General features: G+C 40.2%; 3 protein-coding genes and 1 long non-coding RNA gene across 11 annotated transcripts in view; 1 reads left to right on the top strand and 3 right to left on the bottom strand.

Annotated features, from left to right (window-relative positions):
- LOC147146228 (myosin-10-like) overlaps positions 1-4,622 on the bottom strand; it is a 43,515-nt gene extending 38,893 nt beyond the window's left edge. For all 5 annotated transcript variants that reach the window (XM_086034148.1, XM_086034147.1, XM_086034150.1 and 2 more), the window contains exons 1-2: positions 4,473-4,622; positions 1,681-2,066 (exon numbers count right to left, since the gene is read on the bottom strand). In XM_086034148.1, the coding sequence (XP_085890274.1) occupies positions 1,681-2,025 (345 nt within the window). In that variant the 5' untranslated portion in view covers positions 2,026-2,066; positions 4,473-4,622. The remainder of the gene's footprint in view (positions 1-1,680; positions 2,067-4,472) is intronic.
- A 2,057-nt stretch (positions 4,623-6,679) lies between these two features.
- On the top strand, positions 6,680-18,163 carry LOC147146226 (uncharacterized). 3 transcript variants are annotated; one of them, XR_015087236.1, is made up of 5 exons: positions 6,680-6,759; positions 6,917-7,019; positions 7,854-8,031; positions 8,157-8,284; positions 9,575-10,114. It is a non-coding gene; the product is annotated as an uncharacterized LOC147146226 (long non-coding RNA). The 3 variants fall into 3 exon arrangements; XR_015087237.1 differs by lacking the exon at positions 6,680-6,759 and adding an exon at positions 18,095-18,163 and having other exon boundaries at positions 6,766-7,019; positions 9,575-10,921; XR_015087238.1 differs by lacking the exon at positions 6,917-7,019 and having other exon boundaries at positions 6,713-6,759.
- Positions 9,283-15,674, bottom strand: LOC147146227 (solute carrier family 22 member 7-like). Its single transcript, XM_086034162.1, has 10 exons — positions 15,294-15,674; positions 15,120-15,223; positions 14,790-14,944; positions 13,429-13,597; positions 13,061-13,184; positions 12,847-12,956; positions 10,352-10,566; positions 10,165-10,273; positions 9,540-9,746; positions 9,283-9,461 (listed from the first exon to the last, which is right to left on the bottom strand). The coding sequence occupies exons 1-10, from the start codon at positions 15,672-15,674 to the stop codon at positions 9,422-9,424; spliced, it is 1,614 nt and encodes a 537-aa protein (XP_085890288.1). The 3' UTR covers positions 9,283-9,421.
- LOC147146225 (solute carrier family 22 member 7-like) lies at positions 17,242-20,582 on the bottom strand. Of its 2 annotated transcripts, XM_086034159.1 has the most exons (10): positions 20,208-20,582; positions 19,927-20,030; positions 19,684-19,838; positions 19,439-19,607; positions 19,245-19,368; positions 19,054-19,163; positions 18,518-18,732; positions 18,327-18,435; positions 18,040-18,246; positions 17,242-17,332 (listed from the first exon to the last, which is right to left on the bottom strand). In XM_086034159.1, exons 1-10 carry the CDS (start codon positions 20,580-20,582, stop codon positions 17,302-17,304), a joined length of 1,599 nt encoding a protein of 532 aa, XP_085890285.1. In that variant the 3' UTR covers positions 17,242-17,301. The 2 variants fall into 2 exon arrangements, with proteins under 2 accessions (XP_085890285.1, XP_085890286.1); XM_086034160.1 differs by lacking the exon at positions 17,242-17,332 and having other exon boundaries at positions 18,095-18,242.
- Positions 20,583-20,614: the final 32 nt, after the last annotated feature.

Raw genomic sequence — 20,614 nt, 5'->3', positions numbered from 1 at the left:
AGCTTTTAGCTCCAGTGTTTCCTCATGGGGGGCCTCCGCGTTGGGGGGGGGTGGCTGCCCTTCCCGCGTACACTTTTTTGTGCGTGTATGGGTGGGGGTGGGTGTGTGTGTGTGTGAGAGCTGATGTACTGGTGGATATATGTCTTTGGGTATGTTTTGAGGGAGAGCGGGAACGGGTCTTCTTTTTATGTTTTGTTTTGGATGTTTTACAGCACTTTGAGTTGCATTTCTATGTATGAAAAGTGCTCTATAAATAAAATGTGATTGATAAATTGGATTGTGTTTATCCTTGTAGGTTCGCTTGATAAGGATTTTGTGGCACTGGGGGGAAGTTGATACAGCTACTCTGCAATGTGAATCCCCCATATCAGGGTTCTGAAAAAATTCAAACTAAAACAAAGTGAAGGAGTGACTCAGCAAAGATGTAGGAATTTATCAAGAGAGGGGAGTGGGAGTTGTTATCTGTGTGCAATGTAGCCCATTTTGGAGAGTTGCCATCTTCAGTAAAAAGTAGGGATACTTTAAGGACACGGAAAACAACATCTTTAGGTGATCGCACAGGTCTGTGACATCTGTATACGCGTTTCTGTAATTTACGGAAGCTCGTAGAAGCAGAGCGAGCGAAAGACATGGCGGGTGACTGGTCTGTCGCTGAACTGACTGAACTGAACTGGTTTGTCTCTCCATTAGGAAGTGTTAACTCGACGTAAGAGCGCAAATGGGAAAAAAATGCGAAATAACGCTAAGTAGAAATGGACGGAGCGATGTTTTGTTGACGCGGAAGTCACCACGGTTTCTTGTTCTTCTACTATTATTATTTCCGGTATATTTTGTCAATCTGCACATGTCCAAAGAATTTGTTACGATCTAAAGTGTGATGCATGAACACGCAAGTCCTAATCGGATCAATCGTTTTAGTGTCCATGTAAACAGTGCATCCGATCATAATTTTAATCCGAATTTTGACTGAATTAAAGAAATGTTGTCCTTATAAACCTAGCCAGTGAGTACTTGGTCTGAAAATATTTTGATTGGTGAATCCCTAGACTTTTTTTTGTGTGTTCAAATACATTCAAGCGGAAGTCAACCCAAGCAGATTTTTTTCAAGAATATGTTCCCAGCAGGCCCACTAGTTGAAACACGGCATTCTGATTAATTTTGTATTTGTGGAATATGAATTAAGCAGCAAAATGCACTCGTTTTTAGCCATCTCTGGGGCCGGCCATTTTGTCTTATGTCGACTGAAAATGACATCACAACTGTTCACAATGACCAATCACGGCTCACCTGTTTTCTGAATCTGAGCCGAGATTGGTCGTTGTGAGCATTTGTGATGTCATTTTCAGTCAACCGAAGACAAAATGGCCGTCCCCAGCGATGGCTAAATACGGGTGGATTAACACTTATTCCACAAACGCAATATTTATCAGAATGCCCCGTTTCAACTAGTGGGCTTGGATAGAACATATTCTCGATAAAAAATGTTTGTGTCGACTTCCCCTTTAACAATGGTTTCAAAAAAAAAAAAAAGTGTGTTTTAGTAAGTTTAAATGTCTCAGTTGAAGATTTTTACCTATGGCAGGTACGATATGGAATGGGCATGCAACGAAGCTCCGGCGATAAATGAGAGTTCACTGTCAAGCAAGAAATTTGTAACCACTATAGGACAAAACTACTCACATAAATGAGGCCCGAGTAATAGCGGTCCTTGAGGTTGTGTAGTACAGAGGCTTCGTTGAGACAGGTGAGCTCTGCCATGTCCTCCACCTTACTAAACTTGGGCGGGTTCATCTTCTGGATGTCGTCCTTGTTGACCGACGCTTTCTTCCCATTCTCCGCCAGCTCCACGAGCACCTCGTCGCCGCGCTCCTCGCGCACGCCGGCCGCCTCGAAGCCATGGCGCTCCGACGGGATCCATACCAGCCTCTTGGCGGTCCAGTCGGCCTGCGAGGCCGGGTTGTAGACCACGGCACGGTCCACGAAAAGGTACCGCTCCGGGTCCTCCTGCCCACTCCTCTGCGACATTGCCGGCGGCTACCAGAAGCAGCACTCCTCGCTTTGGCCACCTGCAGCCGAGACACAAAGTATCACGGGTTACTCAGGTTTTGTGGAGTTCATTCACGCCAGTAAGCGCAAAATAACTCAACAGCCCTGTGGGGGAACATTCCAAGATTTGATCACAAGCTCTTATGAATAATTTTGAATGCCTTGATATATGACGTACCCCACTGTAAAACTGAAAATAGCAAATGATAGGACTCTAAATGACGAAAATGTAATGCCTCTGCTTCACTTAAAATATTCCTCATACATATTTGTGTGCAGTTATTGATGCCCACACAGACCTTGAAGGCCTTCCACCTCCGTCCCTGCACATAACCAGCCCACATGCACTGTAACGTAACCATTCCAAACCAGCACAGAAATCTTGACTGCAGTGGAAAAATCATTTGAGATTAGGACTGCAAATAATGAATATTTTAACCATTTATTTTTTTTCAAATAATCAATGAATTGGATAAAACCTTCTAAACTATCCATCCATCCATTATCGATACGGCTTATCCTCACAAGGGTTTGCGGGCGTGCTGGAGCCTATCCCAGCTGTCTTCGGGCAGTAGGCAGGGGACACCCTGAATTGGTTGCCAGCCAATCGCAGGGCACACAGAGACAAGCAAACATCCGCACTCCTTCTAAACTGATGATAAGTTAATATAGTAACCTCACACGTTAGAACAGAGCCCGCGGACAGCAGGTAGCCGTCATGAACCATATCGGTACATTAAAAAAGATGTACAGATGTACAGACGGAAAGACAAGTATATAGGCAGACAAACAGAGCGATAGGCAGATAAATATGAAAACCTGAAAGCTCATGTATGAAAATTAAAAAAAAGACAAAAACGAAGCACATTTTTCATATAATTATAGTTAGATTTCTAAATTTAGATTGTAGTTTCAGTTATTTAGCCTTTAAAAACAAAACACATTTCATTTTCAAAAATGTTTTTTTCAATTTTAGTTTTAGTCATTTCAATTGTTTTCATTAACTAAAATAACCTTGTTTGACATACCCTACACTACTCGAAGGGATAATTCATCACTAAGGATAATCATCTAGATACATCAGACAATCTGAAGTTTGTTGGCTTTTATTGGAATGGAGGAAAAATGCTCAAATTTGGCCCATTTATCAATGTACATTACAGTACCAGTCAAAAGTTTGTCACGCTTCTTCATCTGAATTTGAAGGTGTTTCAAACTTTTAACTGGTCCTGTATGTGTAGCTAAATTTACAAGCAGGCTATACAGCCACATTGTTAGGTTTCAGGGACCTAATACAAGAGTTGCTTGAAATATTCTGCCATTATATTGTGGAAAATGGCTCAGTAGATGATGCAATCTGACTGCATTGATGAGGAAGAACCTCCCCGGGCAGCAAGCCTGCTAGTCATGTGGGTCAAGATTTACTGACGAATGCTGGGAGATTTCGAACCACAAGCAGGTCCCATGCTTGGACCCGGCAGGCGCCTGTGGGACACGAATGTGGGTCAGGTCATGGAATAATAGTGGGGAGGGGGCTCAGTGTGCCTGCTGTGGGTCACTGCATCCCCTTAGCCCTAATTTGTATGTCCACTGCTAAGAAGAAGTTAGGACAAAAGAGACACTTAAGTTTTGCTAGTACAGTATTTGTATGTTGGTGTGTGCATTTAAGGGCTGTGACCTAGTGAGTGACATCAGGAGTTAGACTCAGTGGAGATGGACCAGCTCATTTCTTTACATTGTCTTGAACTGTATTATTATACAATTCAGCACCTGTGTCTATTTGAGGATATGTTTTCAAAATTTTTTAAATCCCATCGTTGAAAACGCACATTGGAAGTGTATCGCCGTTATTTTATTTTTTTCAAGAATTTATTCGCGGGCTCGTCGATTGTATTTGTAAACTACTGCAGCTTGCCAACTAGCAAGCTTCCAATTGCATCCAAAAGATGAACGGGCGTCACAAACTAACTTGAGTTGTAACGCACAATGAACGTACACTTTTTAGATTCCCTACACACCTTGATGAACATAAACAGGCGATTTACCACGTCGTGTGGGTTTAATTTAGTGTAACTGTGACTTTTTTTCTCTCTTTTTTTTAAGGCGACTTGTGACCGAATCCCATCATGGGTGTGGGCGGCTCAAGAGACGTCTGGGTGGAGATAAACTAAACGCAAGGCGGACAATGACCGCACCGTTGCAAACATTCATACGCCTTTATTCCACATAACTACATCGACGGAAAGATTTCTCTAAGCCGTATTGCTGAAATGTAGCGACGCCGGCTAGCATTAGGTCCTCCATCATTGAAAAGTCACGGGCACAATAATCCGCTAGCTACAGTGAACGCACAGCGTTGCTAGCCACGACAAGGCGCTAGAAAGCGATGAAAAACAGAACATTCAGGGCCATCTTGTAGCACGTACCACACGCAGCAGGTGAAGGAAATCCTCCTGTTGAGTTTACCAGTATCCGCGCGGAAGCACAATGCCTGCTAAAAGAGTCCCTTCTTCTTTATTGCCCGCTCTCATCAGTGGTACTCCACCATCCGGCGCCCGCCTCTCAACCAAACGCTGGCCACCCCCAGGGGGATGGATGGCACGTTAACGACGCCTACAACGCAAATCCGCAATCTGGTTGGCTCACGGAAGTACATCACTCGGTTTCGATTGGTTTGAAGCGATTTCCATCTCCACAAAAAGCGGCACTGCGGACTGGCGGTGGATGCTGTTGCTAGCTTACCTATCCTAGCACTGCTTCATACTGCAGAGCTTTTTTAATTGTCTTATTTTATGTTCGACTTTTTGATTTGGGCTGTTACAGAACGTGCTCGTATTTTATTTTCTGTTTTGTAAAACGTTTAAAGAATTTAGCCTTTATTTTGTGTAGACATTAAGTGAATTCGCTTGCCAATATGTTTATTATGACAGTGGTGTGACTAGTGTCTTGTATTCATCACTTAACCAATTAGGAAAAACTTGTTTAGTAGGGTTAGGTTTCAGATATAAATGTCTTAATGGCGCTCCCTGGTGGACATTGAGTGACATTGCATGTAAAAGTTGCTCCTGTTTACGACAAAGCTTAACGCTAGACGAATTTGTACGTTGGAACCAAATGTGGTAGTAATGGATGGATAAATTGAAGTAATGTGCAGAAAAGAACAAAGAAAATGCATGCATTTCAGGCGAATACTGCTCTAGATTAAGGTTTAGTTCCAATTTTCAGTCTTAGAGTCCTAAACATTTTTTTTTTTTTTTTTAGTTTTTCCTTACCCTCGTGCGGTTCAAGGTCAGGGGATGTTAATATTTGCCAACTGTAGCTATGTTAAGACTTTTCTGTGATTAAGGGCTATATAAGTATTTTTTTTTACGTTTGTTCTTCCTCAAGTCGATACTCCATCCACTCCTTAAAACCTGCACTTCAAGGCAGACATTGATGATAGCATTATAAGAAATGTGACAACTTTGTTGTAAGTTTCAGGCTACTCAGCAGGGGCGGAGCCATGGGTGGGCCTGGGTGTGCACAGGCCCACCATGATTGACAGACTGCCCACCCAGTGAGATTCATGAAAAAAAGTTCTTCACCCTGGACTAGTCACAAGGCAATCACAGGTATGAAACCAAAAAAAATAAAAAAAAATAATAATAAATATAATAATAATATTAGTCATCACAAGTGAATTCTTTATTTTATTATTTAGGTAAAATGAATTTGCATATTTTACACATATATTATTTTTACCCATTTATGAAATACTTGGTTAACTAATTCTATTGTAAATAATGAAATACAGTGTGGATCCCCACCTCACCGATGACCCTAAAGCCATGGATGTAATAATTTGTAGAACCATGTAATTGTAGCAATGGCTGTGTACAGACTTTCAACATTTAATGTTTAACAGCTCTGAAATCATTTATGGTGGTGTCCTTTTAATCAGGTGTGTAAACTTTTCCAAACATCCTTCTTTACTGACCTCATGACTGTAGGATAGAGTTCTGTCACGTACAGAAACGCAACGGTAAAAGCCGCTTGGGAAAACATCTTGCCCAATGCACTCAAAGCCGTCAGATAAGCGCCCTGATCTGAAAATGAGTCATCCAGAAAGCATGGGCCCTAAAATGTTGCCTTGTCAAAAGACACTTTTTAAAACACAGAATACAAAAACTGTAGTGTATTTGCCTTTAAGAGGCGTGGCCTGGCGGGATGCTTGTGAGTGTCTGGGCGTGAGCTGTGACCAACAGTAACTCTTGCAAGAGTGTAGTTATTGTTTTTGAATATTACTGTTCTCCCAGCTACAGCTAGTTATTAGTATTTCAGGATACAAAGAGACAGTTTTTTTAAAATGTACCAAGCAATGCCAGTACGTATAGCTGTTCTCCTCATCATTGGGGTCCTCACCAAATCCAAAGCGGAATATTTCTTGTGTTTATTTTCCACCACTATTACTGTGGACAAATTCTGCAAAGCAAAATCAGAAGAAATAGTGCCATTTTGTATCAATTTATCCGCAAGGAATGAAGTGACTATTGAACCTGAATCTGACCGCGCAGGATGTCTCCGACCACCGGGAGGCAGTATTAAACATTGAACGGTTATGCAGACACAATCGAAGATAAATAGCCTTTTTCTTCTTCTACGAATACTGAAAGTGACTCAGTAAGATGCTGTAATATTAAGTCATTTTTTGTGGAGGATAAATAACATATGCCTGTGAGTATTTTTGTCGTACCAGTCTCCATTTTTGTCTCCACTGATTGTGGCCAGATATCTGTTGCTACTTAAACCGCAATTGTCAATGCTAACCGTCAGCATATCTATGGCATTTTGCATTGTTTGTTAGTATTAAACATTAAACAATATTGGACAGAATGAAAGCGTTCGCCGCAACGAGACCTCCTCTGTAGCAAACACGGTGCTCCTGGCTGGCTGAGCGGGCAACTTGTCCAAGACACGAACCCTCATTTATGGAGGTAAGAATTAGCTCTCCTTCTGCTAACTTTGTTAGTAATCGAAAGCTAATTCTGCCCCGACTAGCCGCGTGAGCTAGCGGGAGCCAACAGCCATGGCTGCTAGGCTGCTATGGGAAAATAACAAAGCGTTTGCATCGCTAAATGTCCGAAAACTACGATCAATTGTCACAAAAATTCATATGCACATTCCTGGTATTGTCCACTCCAACCGGTAATAAAAAAATAAAAAAGATAGAAAAAACGATCAGCACAATATGTTTTGAATTTGTGGAGTTGTGCCGCCCACTTTTATATTTTCACAGTTTGAAATGGACGAGAGTAGGGATGCGCTAATGAATTTTAGTGGCAATCAATCACTTTCAGACACTAGGTGACAACAGAACATGACAAACCAAAACAAGGAACAACACGGATCAAGCCTCCCTGCAATGACGTTGACAGCCTGAGATGCAGAACAAACAAAGAAAAACACGCCCCAAAAGTGAGAGTGCCAATTTGCGGCTTTAGTCATCACAAAGAAGCACATAAATCACTACAAGGTGAACTTTAGTGCTGGCATCATTTTTTTCAGACAGACCTATTATGTAAGTGTTGATGTTCAGCCCAATCAAGTGTCACTTTAAGCAAAGCAGACTTCCCTAAGGCAAATCTGTAAGAGTTTTAAATAAATGGTATGTACGGTAATTGATTTTAAAACTTTGTTTTGTTTACTTTGACAGTAGGTGTCAACTGGGAGTGAAAGTAGAAGGCTTGAAGCCTCTATAAACGTCAGCTAGGAGTCGCGGTAAACAGCTTGAAGACACTTTTTTTTTTAATGATTTATTTTTTTTCCAGGTTTTTTTCCCCCAGAAAAGAGAGAATATGAATAGAGAATTTACTGATTTATGTTTGAAAAATATTTACTGAAAAAAACCTGTCTGGAAAAAAAAAAGGAACTTCAAACCTATTTTTAAAAAAGACGACAAGATGAACACCACAGCTGAATTGTTGACTGTCTGCAACTTATTGTAAAGTAAGTTGAAGTGAGTTCATATCTCAAGTTTGGGCTCACAAGTCAAAGCAAAAAGTTAACTGTAATGAATAGATTCTATTTAAGCTTTGGTTATATTTTTCTATATTTCATTCTAATTTCTATAGTGAATTCAAACAGTGGCAGCCTGCAAGCATTTTATAACATCAAAGTAGAAATCAGGAGGACCTGTCACTAAACGTGCCAAATACTGCCGCTCCGAGAATGACACCCAAGAAGAAGATCCAACGAAACGGTGAGTTGTAGTTTTAAATAATTTGTTTTTAGTTGTTTCTATGCCTTATTGTCTTTACGTGAAACAGATCTCTACCAAGGTTATTATAGTTAATGAAAAACGAATGGAATTATTCAAATTGAAATGGGAAAAAAATATTCATTAAAGAAATTAACCAGAACCAAAACACAAAAATGCTTTTAAAAACGGAAATTAACTACATCCTACGTTTATAAAACTAAAATTAAAGCAAAAATGTCCTTCATTTTAGTCTATTCCAGTTGATGTAATCCACGATCTTTCGGGGTTCATAAGTATTTATTTCCGTATTGCTGTACATCTGTACAGAAGAAGGAAGGTCAATCTTTACTTCACAAAGTTTACTTTATTAAACAATACTTAGTGACGTTGTTTTTAATCTTGCAGTTGACAAATACTCCATACATTAAAAAAACTAAAACTAATACTAAAACGAATAAAAACCAAAACAAGGCATTCTTGAAAATAAAAACTAACAAACGTGATCTAAAAACTAAATTGAAGCTAAGTGAATTAAAAAAAAAAGTAAATAAAAACTAATGAAAAAAATCACATACTATTATAACACTGACCCATAGCGCAAATGTAAAAAACGATCAATGATTTCACTGATTAATCAATGTTGACTTACTATCCAATCGAAGCAAAGCGTATTTACAGATTGGATATTAATTATGAAGACGGATAATTATCTTATAAATGACAGGTGTTTTTGACCAATGCAAATAGCTTGAAAAAATACATTCTTTACGACCAGAATGTATTTTTTCAAGCGTTGGGAGTGTTGGTAAACAGCAAATGTTACAAAAAAAAAAAATTTTTTAAACGTGACATGGGACTTATAAACTGTAAGGCAGACGTGACAACTCTTTATCACTATTATTTTAGTAATGACTTTGTTTAATAGTTCAGTCTTCGTTGCGATTTAACCTACATGGTTATTTATCAATTTTTCAGCCACGTTAGAACCACACAACTGATTTGTGTTTCAGAATCTTCATTGAATTATACAGTACAACATACAGTAGACAGCTCAACATTATGTTGCGTGCTCTTCGGAGATATTGAAGAGAATTGTTCACAGGAGTTTTGCTAGGCGTTTCGTAGCAATTGCAAAAATTATGGTGGAGCATTCTTGTTAGATGGGGAGTCTGATCTTCTGAAGCAAAGGACACTGCATCGTCATTTACTAAACTCCAACTATGCTCGCTTTAGTAACATCCACACAACTGATTACTTTCTCTGTTCCACATCTTCAATTGTCTCTGGGAGGCGGACGTTATTTGTCTCAGGAAGAAGGAAGGTCAACAACCCAACACCTGAAGCCATCATGGAAAACACAAGTGTTGGTAAACCAACCCACACTTCCTCAAGAAGAGACAGCAGGGGTGATACTGACACACCGAGACGGGCGAGGAATGAACAGCAGCCAAAACCATTTTGTCTGCAACAACACAAATAAGAACACGCAACTCTTACTTGTGAAAACAATTCACAACATTTGACTATTTTCTGACATGTTACAGTCCAAACCAGTAACTGAATCATAATTTGTTATACATTTTCTCTTCTGTCAATTTGAAATAATGTCTTGTTTTTTTAATGAAGGGATGAAAATGAAAACATGTTTTTGAACCGATTCATCGCCAAAATCCTCAAAATTGTTCGATAATTCAAATAATCGTTAGTTACCTCTCCAGCTGCCACCCAGTGGCATAGAACAGTATCTGAATCTCATTTTTGAGTCAAATTTTTGCTCGAGCAAAAAACAAATACACAACAATAAAAAAAACAAAGCTGAAAAACTCACAAGTTGGGGCACTCATATGTCAAGGTATCACTCCATATTGTGTTTAACTGACCTCAATACTGTTGGATAGAATTCTGTTGTGTACAAATACAAAACTGTAAAAGCTGCTTCGGAAAACATCTTGCCCAATGCCGCCACTGCTGTCCGACATGCTGCCATATCTGAAAAGAAGACATCCAAGAAGCACGTTTCTAAGCCCATCGACCAGCTCTATACCCTTTCGCACTCTCATCACTTACCGGCCGGGATAAGCATGTTGCAAAACAAACACAGTCCAGTCAAAAGAAGTCCAGCACTCTGATTCAACTTTCGGCCAAGTTTGTTAATTGTAAAAAGGCAGAAAATTTTGGCGGGAATTTCACTGACGCCGTAGATCAACTGTGTGACAAAAATGTTGACGCCGAATTCAGAGATATTCAAGCCGATGCCGTAGTAAGTGCAGGCTACTGCAAACCTATCAACGGAAGAACAGATTGATTCGCAATGCTGAATTTACAATACAGTGGAACCTATAAAGTCGGAGTTCTAACAATTCAGAATTTGATAAAAATATTCTCTCATAATCTGTCTTGAGTTTGGTTTTTAACTTTAGTTCCATGTTTTTCCTTGTGTTACATTTATCTGTCTCTTGTTAGGTTATCGAGTCCACCTGTGCTTTTTATCCCAGTCCCTGGGGTTAGCCAATCAGCTCCCTTCTACCCTCTGTCTTGTCCAGGTGTTCCTCATTGTCTCGTCAACTTATCTGTATTTGGTTTCCCGCTTTCTTCCAGTCCCTGTTGGTTGGTTGTGATTTGTCAATTGTCTGTCAGGTCAGTGTCAAATCCGAGTCATTTTTCCGAGCGTTTATTTACTTTCTTCTAGTGATGGGTTGATGGTACTTCATGGAGTGTATGGACACAGTACACGAACTGTGTTGACGCTGTATTGATACTGTGTTGGTCAGTCAACACTGACCTCTGCTGTACATCAAAAATCATTGCAGGTCACATTATGTAAAAAAGGATAAACTTGCATGCTGACCCAACATTAGCTTGTGAAATAATATGACATTTTTATTCAATTGCTAGTTTTGTACTTAAAATGTGATCTTTGTATATTGCATTTGCTCCGTTTGTTGAGTGAAGTTGTTGATGAGAAGAGTTCAAAATCTGCTTGTTTGTGTGCTCAAATGAGCATGTAATATACAACAAATTTATCTAATACAATTTAGAGATAACGTGTAACTTATGTATGGGATTTTGTGAACCAAAGTGTTCAATCTCCATCCAGCAAACCCACAACATGTCGATACAGTTTGTTTCCTTATAAACACAATTTGACACGGCCGGGCCAAACAACACACTTCCTGTATTGGTCACATGTTTTTTTTTGTTAAAGCGATACACGCACCAATAGGGGTTTCACACTTAAGATCTCGGCACAGTGCTGATGCACCAGTGTTGCTCGTCCCATCATTAGTTTCTTCCCTCCTTGTTGTTTTTGGACTTCAGTGTTTTTGTTATCCCAGTGCCTTATTTGCCTTTTTGTTTTCCTTTAATTAGATACTTAATATTGCACTGAATTTTTGCCTCCTGCGTTTGGGTCCTCCTCCATGCTAAATAGGACACATTCATTCAAAAGATGGCTCGTAAGTAAAAAAAACTTCAAACTGCCATCATGTATGAAGTCACCAGACCTCCCTCAGAAAGAAACTCGACTTCAGTTTTAAGGAATAACTCTGGCAATCAGGAACTGTTTGCTTTTTATTCGTCTTAAGAGGAATAATGTGAGACGAGAGGACTATGTTGTAAGTCGCAACCTTTTCCATAGTTAGACCTACACTGTACCGTTGATGCAATGTATTACTAATTGAAACAAGTCATTCTGATAAATATTGCATTGGTGGAATCAGAGTTAATTCACTTGTTTTTAGTAATCTCTGGGGCGGCCATTTTGTCGCTTCTGTCGACTGAAAATGACATCACAACTACACAGGGCTCAGGTAACGACCAATCACGGCTCACCTGTTTTCTGAAGCTGAACCATGATTGGTTGTTACCTGAGCCCTGAGGGTGTGTGATGTCATTTTCAGCTGACAGAAGTGACAAAATGGCCACCCCCAGAAATGGCTAAAAACGAGTGGATTAACACTTATTCCACCAACGCAATATTTATCAGAATGCCCTGTTTCAATTAGTGGGCCTGCTGGCAACATATTCTTGAAAAAATATATTTGGGTAGCCCGTCCGTCAGTCCATCCCGCAACCCCACCCCTCAAAATACACGTCAGCAAAACGGGCATCTGTCAGTGATGGACTGAGAGGTCCGTCGGTACTTGACCCGGTTAGTGACGATTACTCTGACAAAAACCCACTTCCGTCCGTCATGTTTCCCGTCATTCATGAATTGTCAGCAAAATGGGCGTCTGTCAGCCTGATGGAATACCCACCTCTGGTTGATACACTGCCTAGCTGGGCTTTATTGACTGACTGCTTATTCCCACATACCAGAGCTGAGCATTTGACTACAAATTGAGCCGTTATTCGTCATCCGTCTTCAGCGTGAGTACCCTTCCGCTATCATCAGTCATTCGCCTTTTTTTCCGGGCGCAAAAAGTAGAAGATACTATAGGCTGGTCCGCCTCTAATTTTAAACGGCCGGCCGTCGGCGACCTCACAGGTTCCACTGCAGTAAAGCAGACCAACTTATTGCATGTAAGTAAAAGACACCAACAAAGTCCAGTATGATCACATACCACACGGTGCCAGCAATTAGAGTCAGCCTCCTCAACTTTGGAGTCCTCACCAGATCCAAGAAAGAATATTTTCTGTTTTCATTTTCTAGCACAATTATTTTTAACAAATCCTGTGGGAGGTGGGGGAGAAAAAATATTAAAGACTTATATATATATATATATATATATATAAAATTCTGTCAGTCTTGACAAATTCACAGACAAGAGTTTGCACCTCAGGTTTTAGGTCATCCATAAACTGCTTTCTGCAGTTTAACTTTGCACACTTGCTTAAGTAAAAATAAGCAGGATCAACCTTTCCCTGGCTCACCAGCCATCTGGCAGACTCTGGAAGCCACCTGTATGGACACACACACACACACACACACCATAAATTAATTATCAATCGAACTTGACGGTTCTGGTTCTGAGACAACCAGAACCGCCCACTTGCAGTCGATTCAACACTGACAATAAAATGACCTGGATGAATGAGAATATTCACAGGCAACATAAATGAAGGTCTTATAGTTGGTTTAAAACTTTAAAGCATGCTGTAGTTGGTTTAAAACTTTTGTGTATCACTTGATACTATTTCCTTACCACCAACAAATGATTGCTGGTAAAAGCGGGCTGGTCGCCGCGGCTATCAGGTACCTCCAGTCCTTCACTACATAGGCGAGAGCACCAAGGCCCGAACTGCCCAAACTCCAGTCCAAAGTCAATAAAATGAGCAGAGAAGACCGACGCTTGATGTCCGCCCATTCTATACCTACAGTGAAAGATCATTATTGCATCACTTAGGGAACGTTGTAGTCGCATCAAAATCTATGTTCAGGATAGAGAAAAGCACATTTTTAGGTCAGGCATAGGTCAAGTTTAGTCAGTGTTTCTCAATCTTTTTTACATTTTAAAAATCTCAGGGCACATCCTAACCCAAAGAAAAATGTCATAAAAAGCATAAACTGTATACTGGATTTAAAAGGTACTTAGTGTAAAATCTGGGACTGTTTAGTTGAACTCAAAGTGTATTCTTGTATGAAGCCACGACTTATTCTGTTGTGTGAATGGCAAGACGTTTATGGTAAATAAATGTGATCATTTTCAGAACAGTTAAAGTCGACGTCAACCTAAACATATTTTTTTCAAGAGTATGTTCTATGCAAACCCACTAGTTGAAACAAGGCGTTCTGATAAATATTGCGTTTGTGGAATAAGAGTTAATCCACCCATTTTTAGCCATCTCAGGGGACGGCCATTTTGTCAATTCTGTCGACTGAAAATGACGTCACAACTGCTCAGGGCTCAGGTAACGACCAATCACGGCTGACCTGTTTTCTGAAGCTGAGCCGTGATTGGTCGTTACCTGAGCCCTGAGCAGTTGTGACGTCATTTTCAGTCGACAGAATTGACAAAATGGCCGCCCCCTGAGATGGCTAAAAAGGGGTGGATTTTGCTGCTTAACACATTCCACAAATGCAATATTAATCAGAATGCCGTGTTTCAACTAGTGGGCACTGCTGGGAACATATTCTTGAAAAAAAAACATGTTTGGGTTGATTTCCCAGTCAAGGAAAATTGAGTAATTTTCCATGGTACACCTGATTGTCCTGCACCACAAATGCTACTAATGTGCCCTAAGAAAATGGTTAGGAATCACTGAGTTATGGTAAGATTAACGTTAATCAAACGGTCAAGAGATAATTATCGCGTGTGATATATGGAGCCTCTACAGCGCCATTGGGGAGAAAAAAAAAACATTCTCATGCGCACCAGAAAGTTTTCTCGTGAGCGCGACCAACCTTTTGGTGCCCACAAGAAAACTTTGTTACTTTCTTCTACTTCCGAAAAAACTTTCTGGTGTACATGAGAAAACACGTGCCCTTCCCACCTACACACACACACACGCACACATGCCCACCTTTGCACTTAAATTGATTAGTTGCATGCAACATAAAACTCACATAGAACTACGCTGATTATGCTGACTCCAGAAGCTCCAAAGCCAGTAAAGAACCTCATGACTGCAAACATGGCGAAATTAGTTGACAGAGCACTTCCGAATCCAAAGATTGAGGTGATCAGATAGGCCACCAACAGTATGGTTTTCCTGCCAAATCTGACAGAAAATAAAATGGAATTATAAGAGATACAGTACGAAAACAATGTATAGTGTCTGTCACTGCTATTTTGGACTATTGGAGTAAATAATCTTGCCTTCATGCTGATAGCTGTAAGAGTTCAGGCACAAATGATATCAAAAGTGCAAATAAATATACATGAATCACGAGGACCTGTCGCTGAGATGGCCAAGGACTGCTGCTCCAAACATGACGCCCAAGAAGAAAATAGTGGCCGTGGATTTGTTCAGTTTCTTTCTCTGACAAACCAGATCCCACTGAAGGGCCAATCGATAAGAAATTAAGGATCTGTCTGATGATTTGTAGAGAAATTCAGATCCAACTCACCTCTGTGGCCAGAGTAGACTTCATGGTGGAGGTATCATACACCCAACCATTCTGACAAAGTACTGTAGGTAACATTGTGGCGTTAGAAGAATTCAGCAACAGATGATATTGAGGCTCTGCAAACATCTGACAAGAGCTCAGGCTCCCGTCATCCTCGACTGGAATACTGACAATGAGTCTTTCCTCACGGGAAAGATTCCTAAAAACATCCTCGTCATCTAAAGCACTGATGTTGCAGTGGTGAGGAGGAATAAATGCGACGAAATTATTCAGCAAAAAGTTAAAAGGCAACACCAGACGAGGAATTACCAACATTAGCATAAGCTTATACTGAAACGGCCCGAAGCCTTTTACTTCTGCTAACACGTCATCAAACTTCATCATGAAAGTACGACAATGTACGACAAAGTCGGCAATGTGGAGCGAGGCACAGAGAAAACAGGAAAAGTCTTGGAGTCCAAGTTAATGGACAGTTACGGCGATCTGTGACAGCGTGGTGACACATTGAGAACAGTCTTATTTTGCAGACGTATTAACACAATTTGGCAAGTAAACTATTTTAAGAATAAATGAGTTGCCAGTTGCTGCGATTATCCATTACAAGAACACGCTTGCTTGTTTGAGCTGTCGTTAACCTATGTACAGTACGTGTGCTTTGAACCAACAATGTAATAATTGACTTGAGAAAGGAACCGCCCTTTTGTTATTATTGACCAGGCAGTTGAATCTGTCTTGAGATAACGGTTGGTTTACTTTCACAAGTATGGGTAGTCAGGACTATGGGGAATGTATTAGAGTAAATCCTAACTCAGGTGATTCCAAACAATTTCCTTTTCACTGTCATTCAAACCAAGCAATAAACTCACTTTTGAGCGGTCAAACTGTTTGGGTATGAATATTTCGCTTGTTCAAATAATTGCATTTGGACTGGACTTGGATTTTTTTTTGTTTGCAAAACCACAGAATGATGGCTTGGGGGTTAGCACGTCGGCATCTGGGGAGGTTCTGGGTACAGGTCTTGGCTCCCTGTGTAGAGTTGTACGTTTCCCCCTGCTCGTGCGTGTTTTTTTTAAATTTTTAGTTTATTATTTATTTTTTTACACCAGTGTCAGTGCTTCACAAAGCTTCATTTGTTCATCCCTAGAAACCTAACACTAAATGCGTGTGAGGTGCGAGTGTCTATGATGTGTGCCGTTAAAAGGGCGGACCTAGCCTGTTGTGTGACGCATAAGTCAGCGAATGATACTGTATACTTGGTCGGCAATCAAAGTTAGCCCCGCTGGTGTGAGGCCATCAACAGGTCATATAAGTAATAAGAAACCACTTGCAGAGGGATTATGATCTGCAATTTATGTATTGCTCTGCCCCCCCCTTACAGTACATACACAGTTTTGCATTAATTTAACTACTCTACTCTTGCTACTCTACTACACTGCCTTTTTAAAATGGTCTTCCCCTGTCTTTTATAACTGCTTTTTAAATTTGGTTGTATAATTAAAGGAAACAAAGAACTTGATTACTCAGTGTTCCCGTTGTGTTTTTAAAGTGCACATGATGATGAATCTCTTGAATCTTGAACAGAAAACAGATTATTAATTGTATCCACAAATGCCCTTTATAATGATAACAATTTTTTTTTAAATTACAAAAGCAGTTAATTTGATATGTTTGTAGCATATCAAAGCTTTCAATCACATTTGGGCAAAAAAAAATCGAATAGGAAGAAAAACTACCACATCCAAAACATCCACTGTGGCCTTTTCTGTCAATTTTTGTGAGGCACAGGATATATATGGCAACAGGGATCGTGTTGGATAAAAGCAGGAGTACACAAAAAATAAAATAAAATAAAAACCTTTATATCTACTCCCCTAATGCCAAATAAACACTCAAGATTTTGCATATTCAAGCTTTATTGCAAAATACTTTTGTAGTTTCAATATTCTTTGCCTTCTTGTGCAAGCTGAATATGACATGGCCAGGATACGCTACAGTTTTTTTTTCTTCATTAGATCATCTTCCCGCTTGTTATTTTTTCCCTGTAATGTATACAAGATGTTGATTAGTAATTTCAGTTCAAACAAGTACATGTATATGAATGGCATTTTTGTAAATCAATGAATTTTCTACTGCACAGTACTTGCTAAGATAATCTGAATTTGGCTATACTTTGCACAGTTTGGGACGGTTAATTTTTTTCCACTTTAAAATTGTACAGGGGGAAACTGTGAAATGCCGCGACCCTTGTGAGGAGAAGCGGTATCAATAATGTATGGATGGAAACTGTGAAACGCTTACAGCATTAAAAATATCAGTCGGAAGACTATATGCTACATAACACCAACGGAGGAGGGAAACAGTTTTCGGTATTTGCTTTTCAGAATGTGGTTGCTATCCAATGTAGGGAGACAAATTTCCCCCGAGAAGCAAAAAAAAAAAAAAAAAAAAAAAAAAGTTGACTGCTGCAGCAAAGTAGCGACTATGGTGTATAATACAGCAGCGTCCAGAGCTAACACACAGCAACAGGGGATGCTAACGTTAGCATGTATGTTTACTTTTTTGTCATTTCTAGCAGTGTATCTTCAAATGTTACAATGACGCGGTGGACCCATGTGGTAGACCAGTCACTAGAAAACGTTACATAGCCTTGTTAATAGAAAAAGTGTTGATAGTGAGTTGAGCTGAGCCAAGCTGACCATGTCGTGAAAAAGGAGCACCAGTGCCAGAAGGGGTTGTACCACTTTACCTTGGTTTGTCAATATCTTCTATGAACTCAGGCATTCTGGTATTTCGTGTTTCAGGCAGGAGTAACGCCACTAAACCAGACAGGATTACCACTCCGCAGTAAATCACAGGGGGCAAGAGACGCCACACATCTTCAAGAAGCATGACCAGTGGAGATATGGACACGGCCAGTCGCGCCACTAAGGAAGTGTAGCCTACGCCATTCTGTCTGGATGATAAAAGAGGTTCATGTAATGCAATGCCAGATTGGAAAATAAAAATGGTTTACTAAGTTTGTTACTGACTAACCGTATAACTGTGGGATATAGTTCAATTGTGTAGAAGAATATGACTGTGAATGATGCTTCCGATACGGATTTGCCTAGAACTCCAACGATCGTACGAATGATCCACTTATCTGAGGGAGGTTTAAACATTTTATCAGAAGACAAATTATATGTAAATTCTGCTCTTTACTCAGAATGATAAGAAGCGGAAACCTTTTGAGACAAACAGGTTGATGAAAAGGAAAAGACCGGTCGACAGCAATGTCCCTGCCTGAACCAGTCTTCTTCCAATATATTCCAATAAGAAATAAAGGGACAACTTAATTGGGATTTCGCTTACTACAAATACAAATTGAGTGAGGTACATGTTTAATCCAAACCCGGTGATATTCAGAGTTATTCCATAGTAAGTGAATGCAACCCCAAACCTGAAAGAAGGAAAAAAAAAATTCAAGTCCACACTAAAGCTTGAACATGTCAAAAAGCATAGCTTTCTACCTTACATGTTCATACCATTTCATACATTTGTAATAAAAAATACTTAATGACGGAAAGTAAGACATTGATAGGTTGGAGGCTGGCTCTTTCCAGAGTTCAGATATCTACATAACCTCTTCTTTAACGCTCACTATTTAACACATTGCATTTAATTTGTGATTCCAGAAATGTAAAACTAACATTCTTAATATATCAACGAACGTCCAACCTTTGAGCTCCAACCGTGCCCGTTGTTTAAAACTTAAGCTTACCACACAATCCCAAGGCATATGCCAAGTTTCCTCAAACTTGCCGTTTTGAAAAGATCAATAAAAGTGTACTTCTTGTCATTGGTGTCAGTGTTAACAGATTCCAGTAATGTCTGCAAAACAAAGACACGAAAAATTCCATCATGGTCACCTCTACACTGACTGAACCAAAGCTAAAACATGTACAAATGTACCCCTGGTGTGATGTTGGCCATGAACATGCATTTGTTGTTCATTTCTGCACATTGATTGATGTAATAATAGGCATCATCGACCTTCCCATTCGCCACGAGCCACCTGCCAGACTCTGGAATCCACCTGAACACACAAAGACGGGGTCACCTCCAAAGTATTTGGCCGCACACTGGCAGGTCTGACCCTTGAATACCTCCAAGCAACCAGGGCCAATATCAGGGGCGAAGTCACGGCCAGAATGAGGAGCCTCCACTCGTTTACCATGTATGCCATTCCAACCAGAATGGCGCTTCCAAGTGTCCAATCGAAGCTGAACATTATACCAAAGAGTGTCCTGTGTTCTACACCCAACCACTCTAAATCTGGGAAGATAACTCTGAATAGTCAGCCAATGTGGTACAATATTTAGCCTTCAAGAAAAATGTTGGCTTTACATACTTAGAACAATAGAGACGATACTTATTCCGGCAATCGACATGCCAGTAAAAAAACGCATAACCCCAAACATTACATAAGACGTGGAGAGTGCACTGAGCACGGCAAATGTCATGGTTGCCAAATAGGACACTAAGAGCAGCCGCCGCCTGCCAAACCTGGTCGGAAAGAAAGAAGCATACTCTTTTATTTACTGCAATACAACAATTTCACATCCATGACACATAAGAGTTTAGTTCAATCTACCTGTCACTAAAATATCCAAACAAAGGTGCTCCAAACATAACACCAATGAAGAAGATGGTGGCCGTTGCCTTGTTCATACCTTTCCTGCTGCACACAAGATCCCACTGTGAAGAAACCAAAATTTGTAACAGCAATACATCAATTGGACATCACAAGATGTTTGCCTGGTTGCAGAACTGCTCCATATGTAAAATGCCTTCAAATGACATCTGTTGTCATTAACCGCAAGATGAATTAAATTGACTTGACTTGAATGATAAACTAAAGGTAAACAAACTTACCTCTGTTGCCAATGTTGATTTAAAATTACTTTTGTCGTACACCCATCCATTTTGACACTGAACAACCGATGACTCCTCACTTCTGTTCCACGGGTGTGGATGTCGAGGCTTGGTAAACATCAGACAGGAGCTCAGACTCCCATCCATCTCTGTGGGAATACCAATGGTCAGCTTCTGTTCCAAAGTTAAATTTGAGGAGACGTTGAAGTTATCCAGTGCACTGATATCGCAGTGGTGAGAGGGCACCCCGGCCATGAAGTTATTCAGCAGGAAGTGACAAGGCACTGTGATTCGTGATAGGACCTGGATTAAGATTAACCTAATTTGGAATTTTCCAACAGCGCCAATTTCTGTAAGTATGTTGTCAAATTTCATTTTGGATAACGTCCAGAGTCACCGAGATGAGC

Source organism: Filicampus tigris, chromosome 6 (assembly GCF_054856515.1).
Source record: "Filicampus tigris isolate MCC_2025a chromosome 6, RoL_Ftig_1.0, whole genome shotgun sequence".
NCBI classification, from domain to species: Eukaryota; Metazoa; Chordata; class Actinopteri; order Syngnathiformes; family Syngnathidae; genus Filicampus; species Filicampus tigris.
The sequence above is the reverse complement of the archived record's forward strand: the minus strand, read 5'-3'. Positions and strand labels throughout refer to the sequence as shown.

Excerpts from the sequence above, each read along its gene's own strand:
- LOC147146225 (XM_086034159.1), bottom strand. The coding sequence starts at position 20,582 with ATGAAATTTGACAACATACTTACAGAAATTGGCGCTGTTGGAAAATTC. Across the intron at positions 20,031-20,207 it reads AATCAACATTGGCAACAGAG|TGGGATCTTGTGTGCAGCAG; the intron begins GTAAGTTTGTTT and ends GTTTCTTCACAG. Across the intron at positions 19,369-19,438 it reads TTGGCCCTGGTTGCTTGGAG|GTGGATTCCAGAGTCTGGCA; the intron begins GTATTCAAGGGT and ends TTGTGTGTTCAG.
- LOC147146227 (XM_086034162.1), bottom strand. The coding sequence starts at position 15,674 with ATGAAGTTTGATGACGTGTTAGCAGAAGTAAAAGGCTTCGGGCCGTTT. Across the intron at positions 14,945-15,119 it reads CTTGGCCATCTCAGCGACAG|ATTTGGCAGGAAAACCATAC; the intron begins GTCCTCGTGATT and ends ATTTTCTGTCAG. Across the intron at positions 10,567-12,846 it reads CTAATTGCTGGCACCGTGTG|GTTTGCAGTAGCCTGCACTT; the intron begins GTATGTGATCAT and ends TTCCGTTGATAG.